The sequence below is a fragment of the Syngnathus typhle genome, linkage group LG14 (assembly GCF_033458585.1).
Source record: "Syngnathus typhle isolate RoL2023-S1 ecotype Sweden linkage group LG14, RoL_Styp_1.0, whole genome shotgun sequence".
In the NCBI taxonomy this organism is placed as follows: Eukaryota; Metazoa; Chordata; class Actinopteri; order Syngnathiformes; family Syngnathidae; genus Syngnathus; species Syngnathus typhle.
In genome coordinates this window covers 8,707,630-8,722,392 of record NC_083751.1, presented here as the reverse complement: position 1 = coordinate 8,722,392, position 14,763 = coordinate 8,707,630, and the positions used below count along the sequence as shown (strand labels likewise).

At 39.7% G+C, this 14,763-nt stretch overlaps 1 protein-coding gene across 6 annotated transcripts in view; it reads left to right on the top strand.

Annotated features, from left to right (window-relative positions):
- ptprsa (protein tyrosine phosphatase receptor type Sa) overlaps positions 1–14,763 on the top strand; it is a 120,240-nt gene that overhangs the window by 72,570 nt on the left and 32,907 nt on the right. For 4 of the 6 annotated variants that reach the window (XM_061296807.1, XM_061296805.1, XM_061296802.1 and 1 more), the window contains 5 exons: positions 4,154–4,474; positions 5,485–5,678; positions 6,612–6,638; positions 7,564–7,681; positions 13,478–14,071. In XM_061296807.1, coding sequence (XP_061152791.1) covers positions 4,154–4,474; positions 5,485–5,678; positions 6,612–6,638; positions 7,564–7,681; positions 13,478–14,071 — 1,254 coding nt within the window. The remainder of the gene's footprint in view (positions 1–4,153; positions 4,475–5,484; positions 5,679–6,611; positions 6,639–7,563; positions 7,682–13,477; positions 14,072–14,763) is intronic. The other 2 variants (XM_061296804.1, XM_061296808.1) reach the window with 1 other exon arrangement.

The following is a 14,763-nucleotide window of genomic DNA, read 5'->3' as shown; positions in this document are numbered from 1 at the left end:
TGGAATGAATGGCCTTGCTCACATTCTGACCCTTCCCTTGTATTGAAATTTTTGAGTTTATCCTTTTAGTTACCTTCTGTTACTTTATTGGTTATTCTGATGGATTGGTTTGACGTTGTGTCAAACTGTAGCCTGCTGCTGTTTATTTTGTTTATTTGGTTGTTTTTTTGGGGGAGGTCTTGCCAGCTGCAAGCATACTGTAGTTCCACACACATACTGAAAAAGTACGAATGGTCCAAGCCAGAATTAGAGAAAGGGAGCTTCTCCACTCCACAATGGATAAAAAGGATAACCATAATTTTTATCGGAGTGTCGGTCCATATTTGAAGTGTTGAGCATCTTTTTCTTAAATTTGCATACTATTTGAGTGCTCGCTTTTACCTAGTTCTCCACCTTTTCTATCCATTCACGGTTCTGCCTTTTGCCCGTGAACTCTCCCAGGAAATATTGTTTAAGGGGCGAATGTGGGAGTCAACACTCGGCTCTCAAGGGATTCTCGTTGGGAGCTTACTGTGTAGGTCAGAGCAATCACAGTCTAAAACAGAGAGAAATATAAGTGACAAGAATTTAATCTGTTGGATGCCAGAAGGTAAGTGTCTTTGTGGTTGGAGGGATTCAGTCTGCCATTCCTGACAACCTCCCAGAGATACCTGATTCTCAATCTGGTTTTAACACATCACAGTATTTTTTCCATTTTAGCAGTGTCACTGGTATGTTAAATCATATCATGGTGACATCACTGCTAAGTGGCTTTCTATTAATGTCAGAAACTATAGTGCCTCTATATATCCAAGCTTGAGGGAAGATATAATGTCGGCCATATGTTTCATGTTAAAACTAGTGATGTGCAATTGTCAGTGGCATACAACACAGAACAAAAAGTATGCTGCTGTATTCCAAGGCAGACTGAAATTCTTCACCACTAAGTATAAACAAAGACATACAAGTATGAAGTAATTGTCCAGTATCTGTTTTATGAATACAAAAAAAAGTTAATGTTTATGCTCAATGGAAGAGGCATCACCCGGGGCTATTGTCATGGGGACCACTTTGTCGAGAATGTCTAGTTATAAATTGTATTATTAATTGCCTTTTCACCTTTCAATTACAATAGCCACTTTGGGCTTCTTATTTGTTATAAGATGAAATGAATAAAATAGATCTGATATTACTGACAACAGTGGCCCTCATTGAGAAGCAGCAAGGCCTCTAGGGTTAAGGTGTCACAGTCCTGAGCCTATTTAATGTGAGACGGTTCAGACGAGGCTTGATTGGGTCCACAATTTGAGAAGCGGGCAGGCTCCCAGCGTCCCTCACGCTCTTTCCCAGTTTTAAGACATGGTAATAGGGCATGAGTTGTATCCTGGGAGTAGGTGTTAGCGGACTGCAGGGCCACAAAGTCACAGATAGAAATCCCATTTCATAGCTTCAGAATTAATTTCATGGTTTGCTATGAGCTCTGACCCATTCCCTTGGATTGTTAGGCTTTATGCGTTTAGATTATACCTCGGAACTGCCAGTAGCCAGTCGAGCTGTCTCTCAAATTAAAGCAGTGGATTCTAAATCCTCCATATTTAGCCAAACAAGCCGTTTAGCCTTTCCACTTACTGTAATTACGAGAGGTTTTTAGATGTATTGGAGCATTTGTTTTAAATACAGCATGGGCATTTGGAATCAAGGAAGATTAATTTTATAATGATCTCCAAATGTGACCATGCTGCTCATTGACACTGCTGATGAAAACACATTTCCCATGCAGGCAGTGAGATGTGCTTTTTCGCTGATTGCAAATTCTTTTTTTTGTGTGTGTGTGTGACATCCAATGCCGGCCTGGCTAGATGAAGTGTTAGAACTGTACATGCACTATGCAAATTGAGCCAGTTTCAACGGTAGGCAATGCGGTTACTAGAAGCGTTTGGTAGCTTCTGACCGGGCGTAGGACCATTGCGTAAGTCACTTATGTTTGAAGAATTCAATTTGATCAGATTCCAAGTTGAGTATAAGTTTTTCAAACTCTGTCACAGTGCAGTGTAAGCTATTCATGTTACATCCCGAGTTGACAGACTGCTAAATATAAATTCTTGACTCATATAATAAACTACAGTTTACAGTTCTAATTGGTATCTCCAAATCAGATTTTAGCAGGTGATTGAATTGTACACTTCTAAAATTACACAGCACATTCCCACCATCAGCTACTTTAATTTAATTGCTTCCCTGGTGTCAGATTCAAAAAGAATTGGAATGTAGACATTACAAATGATTTGGCATGAAACTTCCATAGAAGTTTCAAAAGACCCTCAAGTTAAGAAGTACCAAAGGTTCTCGTTTAGTTCTTGAATCCATAATCCTACTGCTGGTCTTGTTCATGGGTAATGCACTTTATTAAAGCTCTGCCACAGCCAGTTTTAAACCATCATCTGTCTAGAGGAGGCCTGTGCACAGCGATAGCCTGTGCACTGTCACATTCACAGCCTCTTTACTACATCACAAAGACTGAGAACTGAGCAATCATTGTTGATGTGGAGAGTTTTGCTAATACAACAAAAGTGGTGGAAATAAGCTCAAAGGCTCCAAATCCAGTAAGACCGAAAAGAAATAAGCCCATTGGACACGGGGAAGGGATTGCGAGGTCTTGACCTATTTGTTGTCTACCACTCGCAAACTCCGGTTTTTATTCCATGCATTCGTCAAGTTGGTTTGCAAAAAGTGACAATGCGGTCATGCACAATACAATATCATTAACCTTTAATGAGTATGTACCATTTACAATCAATCCAAGGCGTTTCTCCTTTGTGTCATGGAAGCTAACTACCCTGGCAGCTTCACAAGTTTAATAAACAAATGATATGAAATGGGATTCATTTAAACAAAAATAAATGAGTGTGTTATACGCCTTGCTAAGCCTACAGCCTCCCCTCTCACAGTCTTGTGGACCCTTCCGGCCCAAACATACATGAGTATTAAGCAGACCTGGCTAAAGCAAAAAGCTGAACCTCACGAACTCTGAAAGTGGATCCAAAGCTGATGTTGACATCACCCAAATTAAAGTGCAAAATTGAATTGAACATGACTCAAACATTTCTTAATTGTCTTTAATTAAAGGAAGCACTTGCTATAGTCTAGGGCTGGTAGTAAGAAAGTCTTTAAAATGTAGTATTTGTGGGAGCCAGGTACGTATGATGCAGACAATTTTTGTTGTCATTTTTTTTTTTTCCTCGTTTTTTATTTTTTGTGCGGTTGTGTGGAGTATTCTGTTTGTCCCATGTTTTTCTATGTTATTATTTTGAATTAACTATTATATTTGTTCGAGTGACAATGGTTACATAAAAATTCATCTCCTAGTTCCCCTCTCACGTTTATGATTTTGAGTTTTTGCGTGTGGAATGGCTTAAATTTTGTTGGTATTTATTTCATGTGTTTGCAGTTGTACTATTTTTACATTCAATGTAATAATGAATGGTGCTTAATGTAGTGATTTACAATTATAGCGGCGAAAGGGAAATGTCCCTTTTTTTTCTACTTACCAAATGGTTAAAAGGATCAATGCAAGGCATGCTGTGTAACTAAATACAATATTTGTAATTATTTCCAGATTGGAAGCGAAAAGTATCAAGTTAAAATTTGGAATTTCACAAATAGGTTTTGGTTTTTGCATGTTAGATACTATTAACATGATTTTTACACATGGAAAAAATAATGTAAAGAGGGAAATACTCAAAATAATTAATCGTATGACAGCCATTTTTGTCAAAACAAGACGCCAGGCCTACACCAAGAAGTAAAACTCAAGGATCACATGGAAAAAAACGATCCAAATGCAAAAAAACTGAATAGATCAGCTCAAATTCAACTTGTTGTTGAAGCATCTTGATTCATTATTACAATAAATGTTTCCATCACTCCATTTATCTTCACATTTCTTAATCCAAATTTTACATTCTTGTTTGCTCCCGCAATTCTGTTAGTTTAAATTATTCCTATTGTTTTATGACCCAAGTTTCAAATTTTCCTTTTTATCATTTTCTTTATCTCTCCCATCTTTTGTATTGTTTTGTTTTTCACCCCACCCTCCTCTTTGACCATCCTTCTGGTCCTCTATCCCCTCCTTCTTCCCCCTCTGCCTACTTTTCTGTCCTGTCCACTTCACCAGAGCCCTCAGCCCCCCCTCAAGAAATTAAGTGCAGCAGCACCAGCTCCACCACATTGCTGGTAAGTTGGCACCCCCCGCCATTGAAGAGTCAGAATGGTCTCCTGGCGGGGTATAGGGTGCGCTACCAGGTGGTGGAACAGTCAGAGGGCATCAGCGATGATGTGGAGTTGGTGGAAGAGCCCACCGTGCCTGCCACCGAAGAGCAGGTGCTTCTGCAGCGGTTGGATAAATGGACCCAGTATCGCATCACTGTGTCCGCTCTTACGGTCGTTGGGCCGGGCCCTGAAAGCGAGCCGTTAATCTGCAGGACCGATGAAGACGGTACATAAATGTCTGTTTTGTAGTAAACATGTATTTGTTTTCTTTGGGTGAGCATTCACAGAAATGTTGACAAATTGCCATACCTGCGCTACAAAGTCATTATAGCATAGGATAGTCTTCAATGAAGCAGCCGAGATTATTTATAGTTCAATAGCTGTCTGTTATTTGAAAAATAGATTGTATTGTGTGGCAAAATGGCATACATATCACAAATATTAATTGCAAATTTGTTTAGCTCGAATCAATCTGACCCCTCAAGTGTAAACATGTTGGGTAAATAACCTACAAAACAAAATATTAAAATATTGATCTCTGGTAATCAAAAATTTAAAGTTTACTTGGAGTATTCAATAGTAAATTGAATGAAGGGTGAACAAATGAAAACTCAGTCAGCTCCAATGACATGGGAAATGAATGCGGGTCATTTTGGACTTGTGTTGTGCATCAAAACGTTAATTTATGTAGATTAAAAAAAGTTAATGTGTTTTATGTTCCAGTTTAAGCTAAAATACAGTGTGCAAATGTAATGAGTAAAACAAGTAAATTCTCAGTGAAAACTCAATGACAGAACCTGCAGCTCAGCCATAAAACAGATAAATGGCTCGATGTGAGCCCGCCGCAGCACATGAGAATCAGACAGATGGCTAGCCTTGGCTTGCCCAAAATCTTTTCCACTTCTATTACCACGGCACTTTGAGCCTTCTGCACACCACTGATGTAGCTGAAACTTTAGTCACGCTTATATTGCTTTCAAATACAAGCCTTAGTGAGTGTAGAGGATGAGAACTAAAGCAAGAAACAAAAACAACCAATTGTCAGTGTTATTGGAAATGACACAGTCATGATATTTATACATAGCTACTGCACGTATAATGATATTTCTGAATCTGTGGACAATTTCTACAACTATTCCATCTTTATTCAATATGCTTTTCCATGTTTCAATATTTTTTATTTAGTTGAAAACAGCTTCTATTCAGTTTACATTGTATTTTAAATGCTTCCTGTAGTTCCTGGCAGCCCTCCAAGGCGAGTGGAGGTGGAGGTGTTAAACTCCACTGCACTTAAGGTGATGTGGCGGTCTCTGATGCCAGGAAAGCAGCACGGTCAGATCCGTGGCTATCAGGTCCACTATGTTCGTGTGGAGAATGGAGAATCCAGGGGCCTGCCCCTCATCAAGGATGTCATGCTGGCTGATGCCCAGGTAAGACCATCTATGTATACCAAGTGGCTGTGGACCGAATATTATTTCATAAGGTGTGAATCTTTTTTCCAATCATGTTCCTACCGTCAAACTTCCTCTAACTCAACAGTAGTGACAAGTAAGAGTCATTTTTTTCCACACACTACAAACTGTGTATCTAGGTCAGCAAAGTTACCGTGCAAATATTGCTGGAGTTGGGGAAATCATCTGGGTGCTCTTCCCGCTTGGATATCATTTCGTATTACTGCAATATTCTGAACTGCCTCTTCCCTTACCGAAAACTGTAACCAAAAGCTTCACTCATCTTTCTCTGCAACATTTCCTTCATGGCTTTTATTAGGACTGTCTGGACCCTTTGTTCATTTCTCCATTAAAATGATTGTGCACTTGAATCTAATGCAAGGACAAAATGAAACTGCTGCTCGTTGTAGTTCACCATGGAAAACACTTAAACTATCATGAAAACAATTCACCATAAATCACTCATCCATGACAGCTAGCAATCTATTTGTTCCCTTTTGTCTAAGTGTACACTTAAGTTTGAACATAAATCCCAACTAGAATGACTGAGCCTTTTACATTACAGTAAAAAAGTCCATATAAGAAATATACAATAAAATTAAAAATGCTTATACAATACACTCTAATGACGATAAAATCCTTGAAAGCCTCCAATAGTGCATCTGGATTTTGCTGCATTGATGATTTAGCACTAAAAAAACATTGCCACGCCCTGCAGGCAAACCTTTTCTCAGTTCTTTTTTTCTTGTGGTATCACAAAAAAAAGCGACCTACTTCTGACTCCAGCCTTCTGCACCCAAATCTTGAATGCCACCATCGCTCACAATCCTATTTCTTCTCTGTTTGCTCTCTCTCCTTTTTAAAAAATGTTGCAATCTCTCCCATACTCTCCTCTTTGGCGGGGGTTGTTAGTGGGAAACGGACGATACAGCTGAATATGTGAGTACAAAGTTCCACTTGAGTGCTTTGTGAAGTTGGGAAGCTATAGACAGTGGCTATTGCATCAATCCGGCATGATTTTACAAACTACTTCAATCCTTCATGTGTTTGGATGGCAACTCGAGAGTTTAAAAGTGGGCACTTTGTCTTTAGACCACTGAGGAAAAACAGTCATGTCAATAGCTGATGTACTATCCACTGTCCATCGTGCCTGGAGTGATACTTGCTGTGTGTTGTTGAAACATATTGTCTTGTGCTCCCATCTTGTTTTCCCTAGTGATACTTGAAAACAATATTAGTCCCTTCTTTGAGTCTCTTTTATTTTCTTTTTTGTTTGAATTTGGAAACAGTGAATTTTACTCCACATGCATGCATGCATGTTCCTTATCACACAAAAGCATTTTTTAAATGATCTTAATTTGAAAACTAGCACACAAACCTTGGTTCGTCTTCATTGTGCAGAAACCATCTAAATTGCAAGACAATGCTTATAGCTCATTTAATTTTATTGACCTCCGCCATCTGTCTGCTAGGCAGCCTGTTAAAAGAGTCCATTTTGCATTCATTCACTCTCTTGAAAGATTCATAAGAATTGATTAGAAGGCTTTCTTTCAAGAGAGTGAAAGGAAACATAATGGCTGATTTAAACTCTCCTAGTGAACGGATATGATGTACTATAGTTCAAACGCATTTATCGCAAAGTTAAATTATTGACCTGTGTATATCTAAAGGGATATGGGATACTTTGAATTTACACATCTCATATTCTTCTACCATATGGGAAACAATATTTTCACACCCAAGGGACGTGTAACAGTTGTATGCAAAGTCCAGTTAGTCAACATGAGGTGCATGAAGTTTGGTAAAAAGGTAAAACATTTACAAAAACTAATATTTTGCCCTTATGTTTTTAATTTTTCTGTAGGAAATGGTTATTGGAGGGCTCAAACCAGACACCACTTACTCCATCACGGTGGCGGCATACACCACCAAAGGCGATGGAGCACGGAGCAAACCCAAACTGGTGGTGACCAAAGGCGCAGGTCAGTGCAACTACGATGGGACTCCTTGATGTGTGTGACAGAGGGTTTTTTAATGCAGCACATGGGTCACAGTATTGAGATCTGTTCAGTTTTTATAATAACGTGGATAGAAATATTATCACATTGTGATCTCCCCTTCTCCACCCCACGCTGAGTCAATGGCATTTAAAAGGCAGTTTCAAATTGTGAAACAAAAAATAATCTTTTCAATCAATATTATGGTGACACAAAACTGGGGCCTCAAATACCTGGCAAGTGTCAGATGTTACAAGTGCCAGGAGGTTGTGACATTGTGTGTGGGGCATAGGAGAGAGGTGTCACACTCGATCCTTCTGTTAGAGACGGTTCACTGATATTTGCCAGTCTGAACATGTTTCCCTCAAAGGGCAACAACCCTTTTTTTTTATGATTGAAGGGTGAAATATTGTTATATATGCCATGAGAGGAAGATTAAACAGGCCAGCTTTAACCATTTATAATCCAAGTGTAACGCATATATATGATGTCTATTGTACGTAGTCCATTTTATTATTATAATAAAAAAAAATTAAACAAGACAAACTTAAGTCATGACAGTATGAAGTTGATGTAAAAACTACAGACCCTTGTTCAAAAGCCTTGTTATGTTGACGTAAAAAAAAGAAGAGGAAGAACAAGATAAATCAAGTCGAAACATCCTCCCGTTTAATGTGATTTATAATCTGTACAACTCAATTGAAAACAAAGAATATTTTTTCTATTGGGAAGTAAAAATAAGTAACTGAGATGAAGAGGTGTGCATGCAAGTGATGTGGCTGTGTTCAGAATTAACCAATCACATTCAACCTCATATTCAATTGGAGTCTAACAGCTACCACTATTTGAAGTTGACTTTAAATCTTAAGTGCCTCCGATTTGCACCACATTAAGGCGTTCGTAAAGATCTTGCAGTTGGACTTTCATAAAATTTTTGTCATAACATCTTATTCCACAAGATATGATCTACAAAGAGCTTCCAGAATCAGAAGGATCTCTTTATTCCGAAGTTTCGAATAAGAGAAGGATACAAAAGAGGCAATGAGTATACCAGGGAACACAGTGAAGGCAGTCATCATCAACTGAATAAAATATGGCCCAGTAGTGACATTATCAAGAACTGACAAAAAAATTATGAGGGAGGGTGCCAAGAGACCAACAGCAAAACTAAAGCAGCTGCAGGATTCTTTGCAAGTACTTGCTGTTTAATACGTCACAACAGTCTCTTATCCTATTTATAGGATTGTGCTATGAGGTAGTGTTGCAAGACGTCAGCATCTTGAAAGCTTGCTAACAGACATTATCTGATGCAACGCTGTTGTTACACCATATCAATAGATGTTATGAGGTGCATGTGTGAGTTTAAAAGGAAAAGGGTGTGGCCACTTCAATGTGGAGTGCAGGAAGCAGACTTGAAATGCAAGCCCCGGTTAACACGTATCTTTAGTCATTTCCAGTTAAAAGCATCAATCTGATTAAACAAAGACATCCGGAGAGGTTGCATCCCTCTCATCAACTTTGCTGGACACTCAACAATGTATACAAATTGTGTGTGGTAAAACTTCCATACCTCTAGATGACGATGATGTTGAGCTAAGTTGAATTGCAAAGAACAATATTTTTACCATAAAACAATTAATTGCCACTTTTGAACACAACTTATTTCAGAAAAGTGTTGCAAAACTAGTTCTGTTGTTTTAGACAATAAAGAATGAAAACAGTAAGTTTAGATACATTTAAGTTGGCTTCTTTTGTTTAAGCCTTGTTGCTGAAGGGCCTTCATGAGTCTTGTCTGAAAGTCTCTGTTGCATATTAATGTCTTGTTAATACAATTGGTTATTTGGCTCACTTGCATTGCTGACAATGAGTTGTGAAGATGACGTCGGACGGGAATTTGCTTTTGTGATATATTAAAAGAATTTATGCACAGTGGTGACTCAACTTGATCTTGGGCTTTCAAACGCTAGGATGACAGGCTCAGTGGATGTACTATTTTAATCACCGACAGCTTAAACTGTTTCCTTTCCTTGTTCGGCCTGGCACTCCTTTTTTGGTTGCACTCTGAATAACCAACTGGCACATTTGAACGATGCTTTGAGTTAGTGAGCGGTCAGAGTAAAGCCGTGCACGCTTGGACCGATGTTCAGAACACACCCACGATTAGGAAACGCAGATGTTAAATCCAAGGTCTGTTGTTCTTTGTCATTGTATCTTTAAAATAAATTTCCCTCGAAATTAGACCGACACTCAGCGCTTTCTTCGTTATTATGCATTTGTTAGTCCTACACATACTCTGGAGCGACATGCAGTACAAGAAAATGTATATAGTACATGAAAATCTTGAGGCCTGCTCTCAAACAGCATTTTTTGATTTTGTGTTAACCAGTCTTGCGTTTCTTTCTGGATTGCTCTCTTTTATAAAGTAAGATCTGGAAATATGCCATGTGTAATGTAGTGCAAATGGTGTCTCCTTGACATTTCTTGCATTACAAATTAAATTTATCCATGAAGCCTTGCCACATGCGCTTCTGCATAAGAAACACAACATTAAAAGGAAAGGGAGATAGTAGTTTGATGAAATTGTCTTGACCTTTCCAAGGTTCAGTTTAAGAAATATCTAATATCCTTCACCCTTAATATATGTGTCCACATGCACAACATAGCCTCTTGACTGTTATTAAGGACTTAGATTTGGAAGTCTGGACAAATGAGCTGTAGGTTAAGATGTTCCCAATGTACAGTCGAACAACTGTAACTGCAAATTGTGTTGTACAATTTCAGATGATCACGGCGGCACTGAGTCTGTACGTTTTATTTGCTGTGAGCGTTCATCTAGTGATGGTGAGAAAGGGCGGAAATGGGAGGGAAACATGATCCCTACTTTCTCAATCAGGCTGAGTGGGTGTCAGCAGCAGGCTGTTAATACTGTGGCCTGATGGGAAACGTGCCAGGAAGCTCACGAAAGGGGATTGAGACAGAATAGAACCTGAATTCGATGCAGAGAAGTGGAGGAGGGGTGTTGGATTGTAGATGATTCTTTTTGGGGGGGGCATAGGGGAGGGGAGAGCAGAAGAAACAGTAGATTGATGACCACCAAGGGATAATTAAGGTCTGAAGAACCCCCAGAATTATTCACAACACACATACACACACTTACAAACAAATATTTATTTCCAACTGCAGTATTTGTCTTCAAGGGAGATTGCTCTTTGTCCTGTGTCACCTTCATCATTCCTCATTTTTTTATCCCCCAAGATTGTCTTGCTCTCTTTTACAAACAGTTACACTGCACACATGGCTAAACACACATCAAACCATTTCACTTCTCATCATATGAAATGATGATTAAAAATATACAACACATTTTGAAGTTTTTTTTTTTTAATGAAACACAAACACACTCAGACACTAATCTCCAACATAAAATGAGTTTGGGACTTTGCTGGCATATGCGATAAAACAATACCCTGTTGACCACCCCCGGAGGTCACATCCATTGAGGCAAAAATACTTAAACCCGCACTCGTAAAAGTTAAGAGAAATTTGTGGATTAAAGATCAAATATTTTCAACAAACAGAACGAGTACTGTATTTTCCGGACTGTAAGCCGCTACTTTTTGCACAAGCTTTGAGCCCTGCGGCTTGTAGTCCGATGCGGCGTATCTATGGATTTTCCGTGATCTTTTTGATGTCTAATACACTTAAACACTCGTTAGTAAAACGGTTGTGAACCGCTGTTGTGCAGCACCGCTTTGCTTGACGGAGGGATATGTGACCAGACATGGTCACTGGGAAAAATTGTTGATGGCATGTCCGTCCGCCAGGCAAATAGTGCCACACAATTGACACGTACAAGAGACGGAACGAGATCAAAGCGAACATTATTGGAGAAAGGAAGCATTGATACACAAACCCTTATTATGGGTGACAACGGAAATGCATATGATGCCACTTTTAAATCAAAGGCAGTTGATTTGGCTCTTAACGAATAAAATGGAGCTTCTGCGTGTACTGTAGATGTTTCCTCTGGCCAGTAGAGGGCACTAGGCTATTGTTGATGGCATCTTGTTGCGTCACCCTTTTCAGTATTTCTATCCCCAGTCATTTCTTCTCCAGAGCTTTACGTTTAGCTCGTATCACATTGCCAACTTCACCCCTGTCAGTGGCCCCATTTTATTATTGGTTGTGTGTTGCTAGTGTTCCCTGCACATTAAGTTTATTGTGGTCGTCACAGAGACTTATACATGTTTGTATGTTTGCAGAGCTCCTTCATCGCTGTCAATAAACATTATGTTAATAAAAAGTATGCGTCCTTAAAAGAACCATCTCTTTCCTGACAATCCTCTTTGTGTATATTGTCTCACAAATGGTAATTAATTAAACACCTACGCCTTATAGTCCGGTGCAGTTTATATATGGGAAAAAAAAAAAGATTTTCCCCTAATTTTTGCTAGTGCGTTTTATAATCAGGTGCGTCTTATAGTCCAGAAATAACGGTATTTTTTTTGCTATCAAAACTCTGCAGATTACCATGACCTGAATGACTGAGAATCTACACAGATGTACTGATCTATACAGTGAATTGGAGTGAAGAAAAATTTCGAATTGAAACACGTACTCTCAGCAGTCACATTCAGAACGATCTGATTTAATTTCCATGATTAGGAGTGAGCAGGAAAGCAGAGTGGGGTTCTTAATGACATCAAGATGGAATTTAGTATGTAGAGGGATTATATTAGAGGCATTTCTCTCACCAAACACACTCCCCCCCACCCCCCATCATCAGAAGTCATCTTCATCTGAGTCCAGCAGAATGTGGACCATTAGCAAACGGAAATGATTAAAATGAACAGGAGGCTGATGTCCTGCTTACTTTGAATGAGTTAATTTGAATTGATATCATATGGAGCCACTAATATGTAGGCGCAGTGTTGCTAGTATCCCCAAATTACCATATTCCGCAGTAATTGTATACTGGTGGAGTAGACGCAAAAGCTGTAATGCAAAAAAAGAAAGGCAAATGTATCCATATTTGTCTCTAAGATAGCATGCTATAAAAACTACTCCGTTGTTTACTCATACACCCCAGGCAATACTTTTATTTTTTTAATTCCTGCTTGGATTCCATTTCACCGTTATACACGTATTGAATTACAAGCTGTTGTGTGTTCTTCATTCAGTACATTTTTTTATTCTAAAGTGACAAGGCTGAGATTGAGTAGTGTCATTGCAAGACTTTTTTTGGAAGATAATTGAGTGAGGATAGAATAGAATGTTTTTGCAAGTAATCCTTGCTCATCCACAGCCATCTCTCAAGAACAATTGGTGGCAGCTGAGGAGCTGGCGGCATCTATCCTGATAAATCGTGAAAGTAGGACTGTAACTAGGCTGAGGTGTATATCGTCCAAAACTGAATGCACTTGATTCTTATGTCTCTCTCACCTGAAATCCGAATTGGGTGAAAAGTGAGTGCTCCGTAGTAAGCATGTTACCCTAGCTTGTGCCTGATGCAAAATAGATATCATATAATCAATGCGATTACTTCTCTTATCAGTTATTCGTAATTCCTACCATTATGGGAAGGTTCAATTGAGGACACAACATGCTCAGTATAAAAATAACAAGCTGCTTTACTTTTTACGTATATGCTTTCTTTACCTTGACTGTATGTCTGATGAAATGTTAACGATTGTAGCATTGTTTTAAATAAACGTGCAAGATCTTTAGTTTTGTAAGTAAGTTTTAAGTGAATTACGCTTTTTTGTCTATTCTTCTCTGCAGTGCCTGGTCCACCTATTTTGTCAGTGACACAGGAGTCTAAAACATCTGCTCTGGTACGTTGGGATCCACCAGACCTGAAAGATGGCATGGACCTGCAAGGTTACAGGCTCCAGTTTGGTCGTAAAGATGTATCCCCTTTGGCCACACTCGAGTTTTCTCCCCAAGAGCGGCAGTACTCCTTGGGCAACATTCACCGGGGTGCCACCTACCTATTTAAACTCTCCGCCAAAAGCAGAGGGGGCTTTGGGGAGGAGGCTGGTGTGGAACTCAGTGTACCAGAGAATACACCAGGAGGATATCCACAAATGAATGAAGGTTCCAACGTGACATGTTGCTCAGTGCAGCTGTCCTGGTTACCACCAGTGCTGGCAGAGAGGAACGGTGTAATCACAGAGTACACTTTGGCCTATAAGGAAGCTGAATCCGGAGGAGCACCACGGGAGCTCCACTTGCCCCCCAACCCGTCCACCTACGTGCTCAACAGCCTCAAACCAAACTCGGCATACGATGTGAAAATTCGTGCGCACACCATTGTAGGTCCTGGGCCCTACAGCCCACCTATCCAGTATCGGACTGTGGGCTATGATCCAACAGGTAGGCCTTGCCTGTTTCTCCCCCAACCCAATTACCAGGCGGTTGGGAGTTTTTGCAAGAACACAAAAAACTACCACACCCCTTTCTATCCACCTGCACTCTTCCTCAAGAAAGCTAATAGTGATATTAAGATGCTTGCTGTTGGATACTCACTTCACTAACTCAAAGAAGGTAAAACCAGAGTCAGTAAGTCCTAGTCAGTCCTTGAGAAAGAAGGGAGAGCAGCCTTAAAATCTAAGGTAAGTGCTGTATGGTCAGACACTCCTTAAGTGGTCTTTGCAGCCCCTTTCCAGGCACACTCACACTAATGCCATCTTACACCACCAGTTTTGAACGAAGGTATGGTTTTTAGGCAAACCCAGTCACAAATGAGTTTTTGGACCTTTTGATAAGGACAGAAAACTGGTCTTGGTTCCTTGTTTTGGGTTTGAGGTTGTTTGAAGATACTGCGCCCTTTCTAACCCTCTTTGTTTTGTTTTTTTCTGCAATTCTTCTACCCACTTTCCCTGCCCATTTACGGGACACCTTGTGGCATGGTATCCCCCAATTGCACTGCAAAGGCATGCTGTGTTTTGAGTCTGTCTCTCTGTTCACTTGGCAGCATGTCAGTAGTGCCAACCCTAAATCAGTGGAGGTAGAGGAATACTGGGGTCTTGCTTATCATCGTCAACGTTGATTTAATTGATAAGACA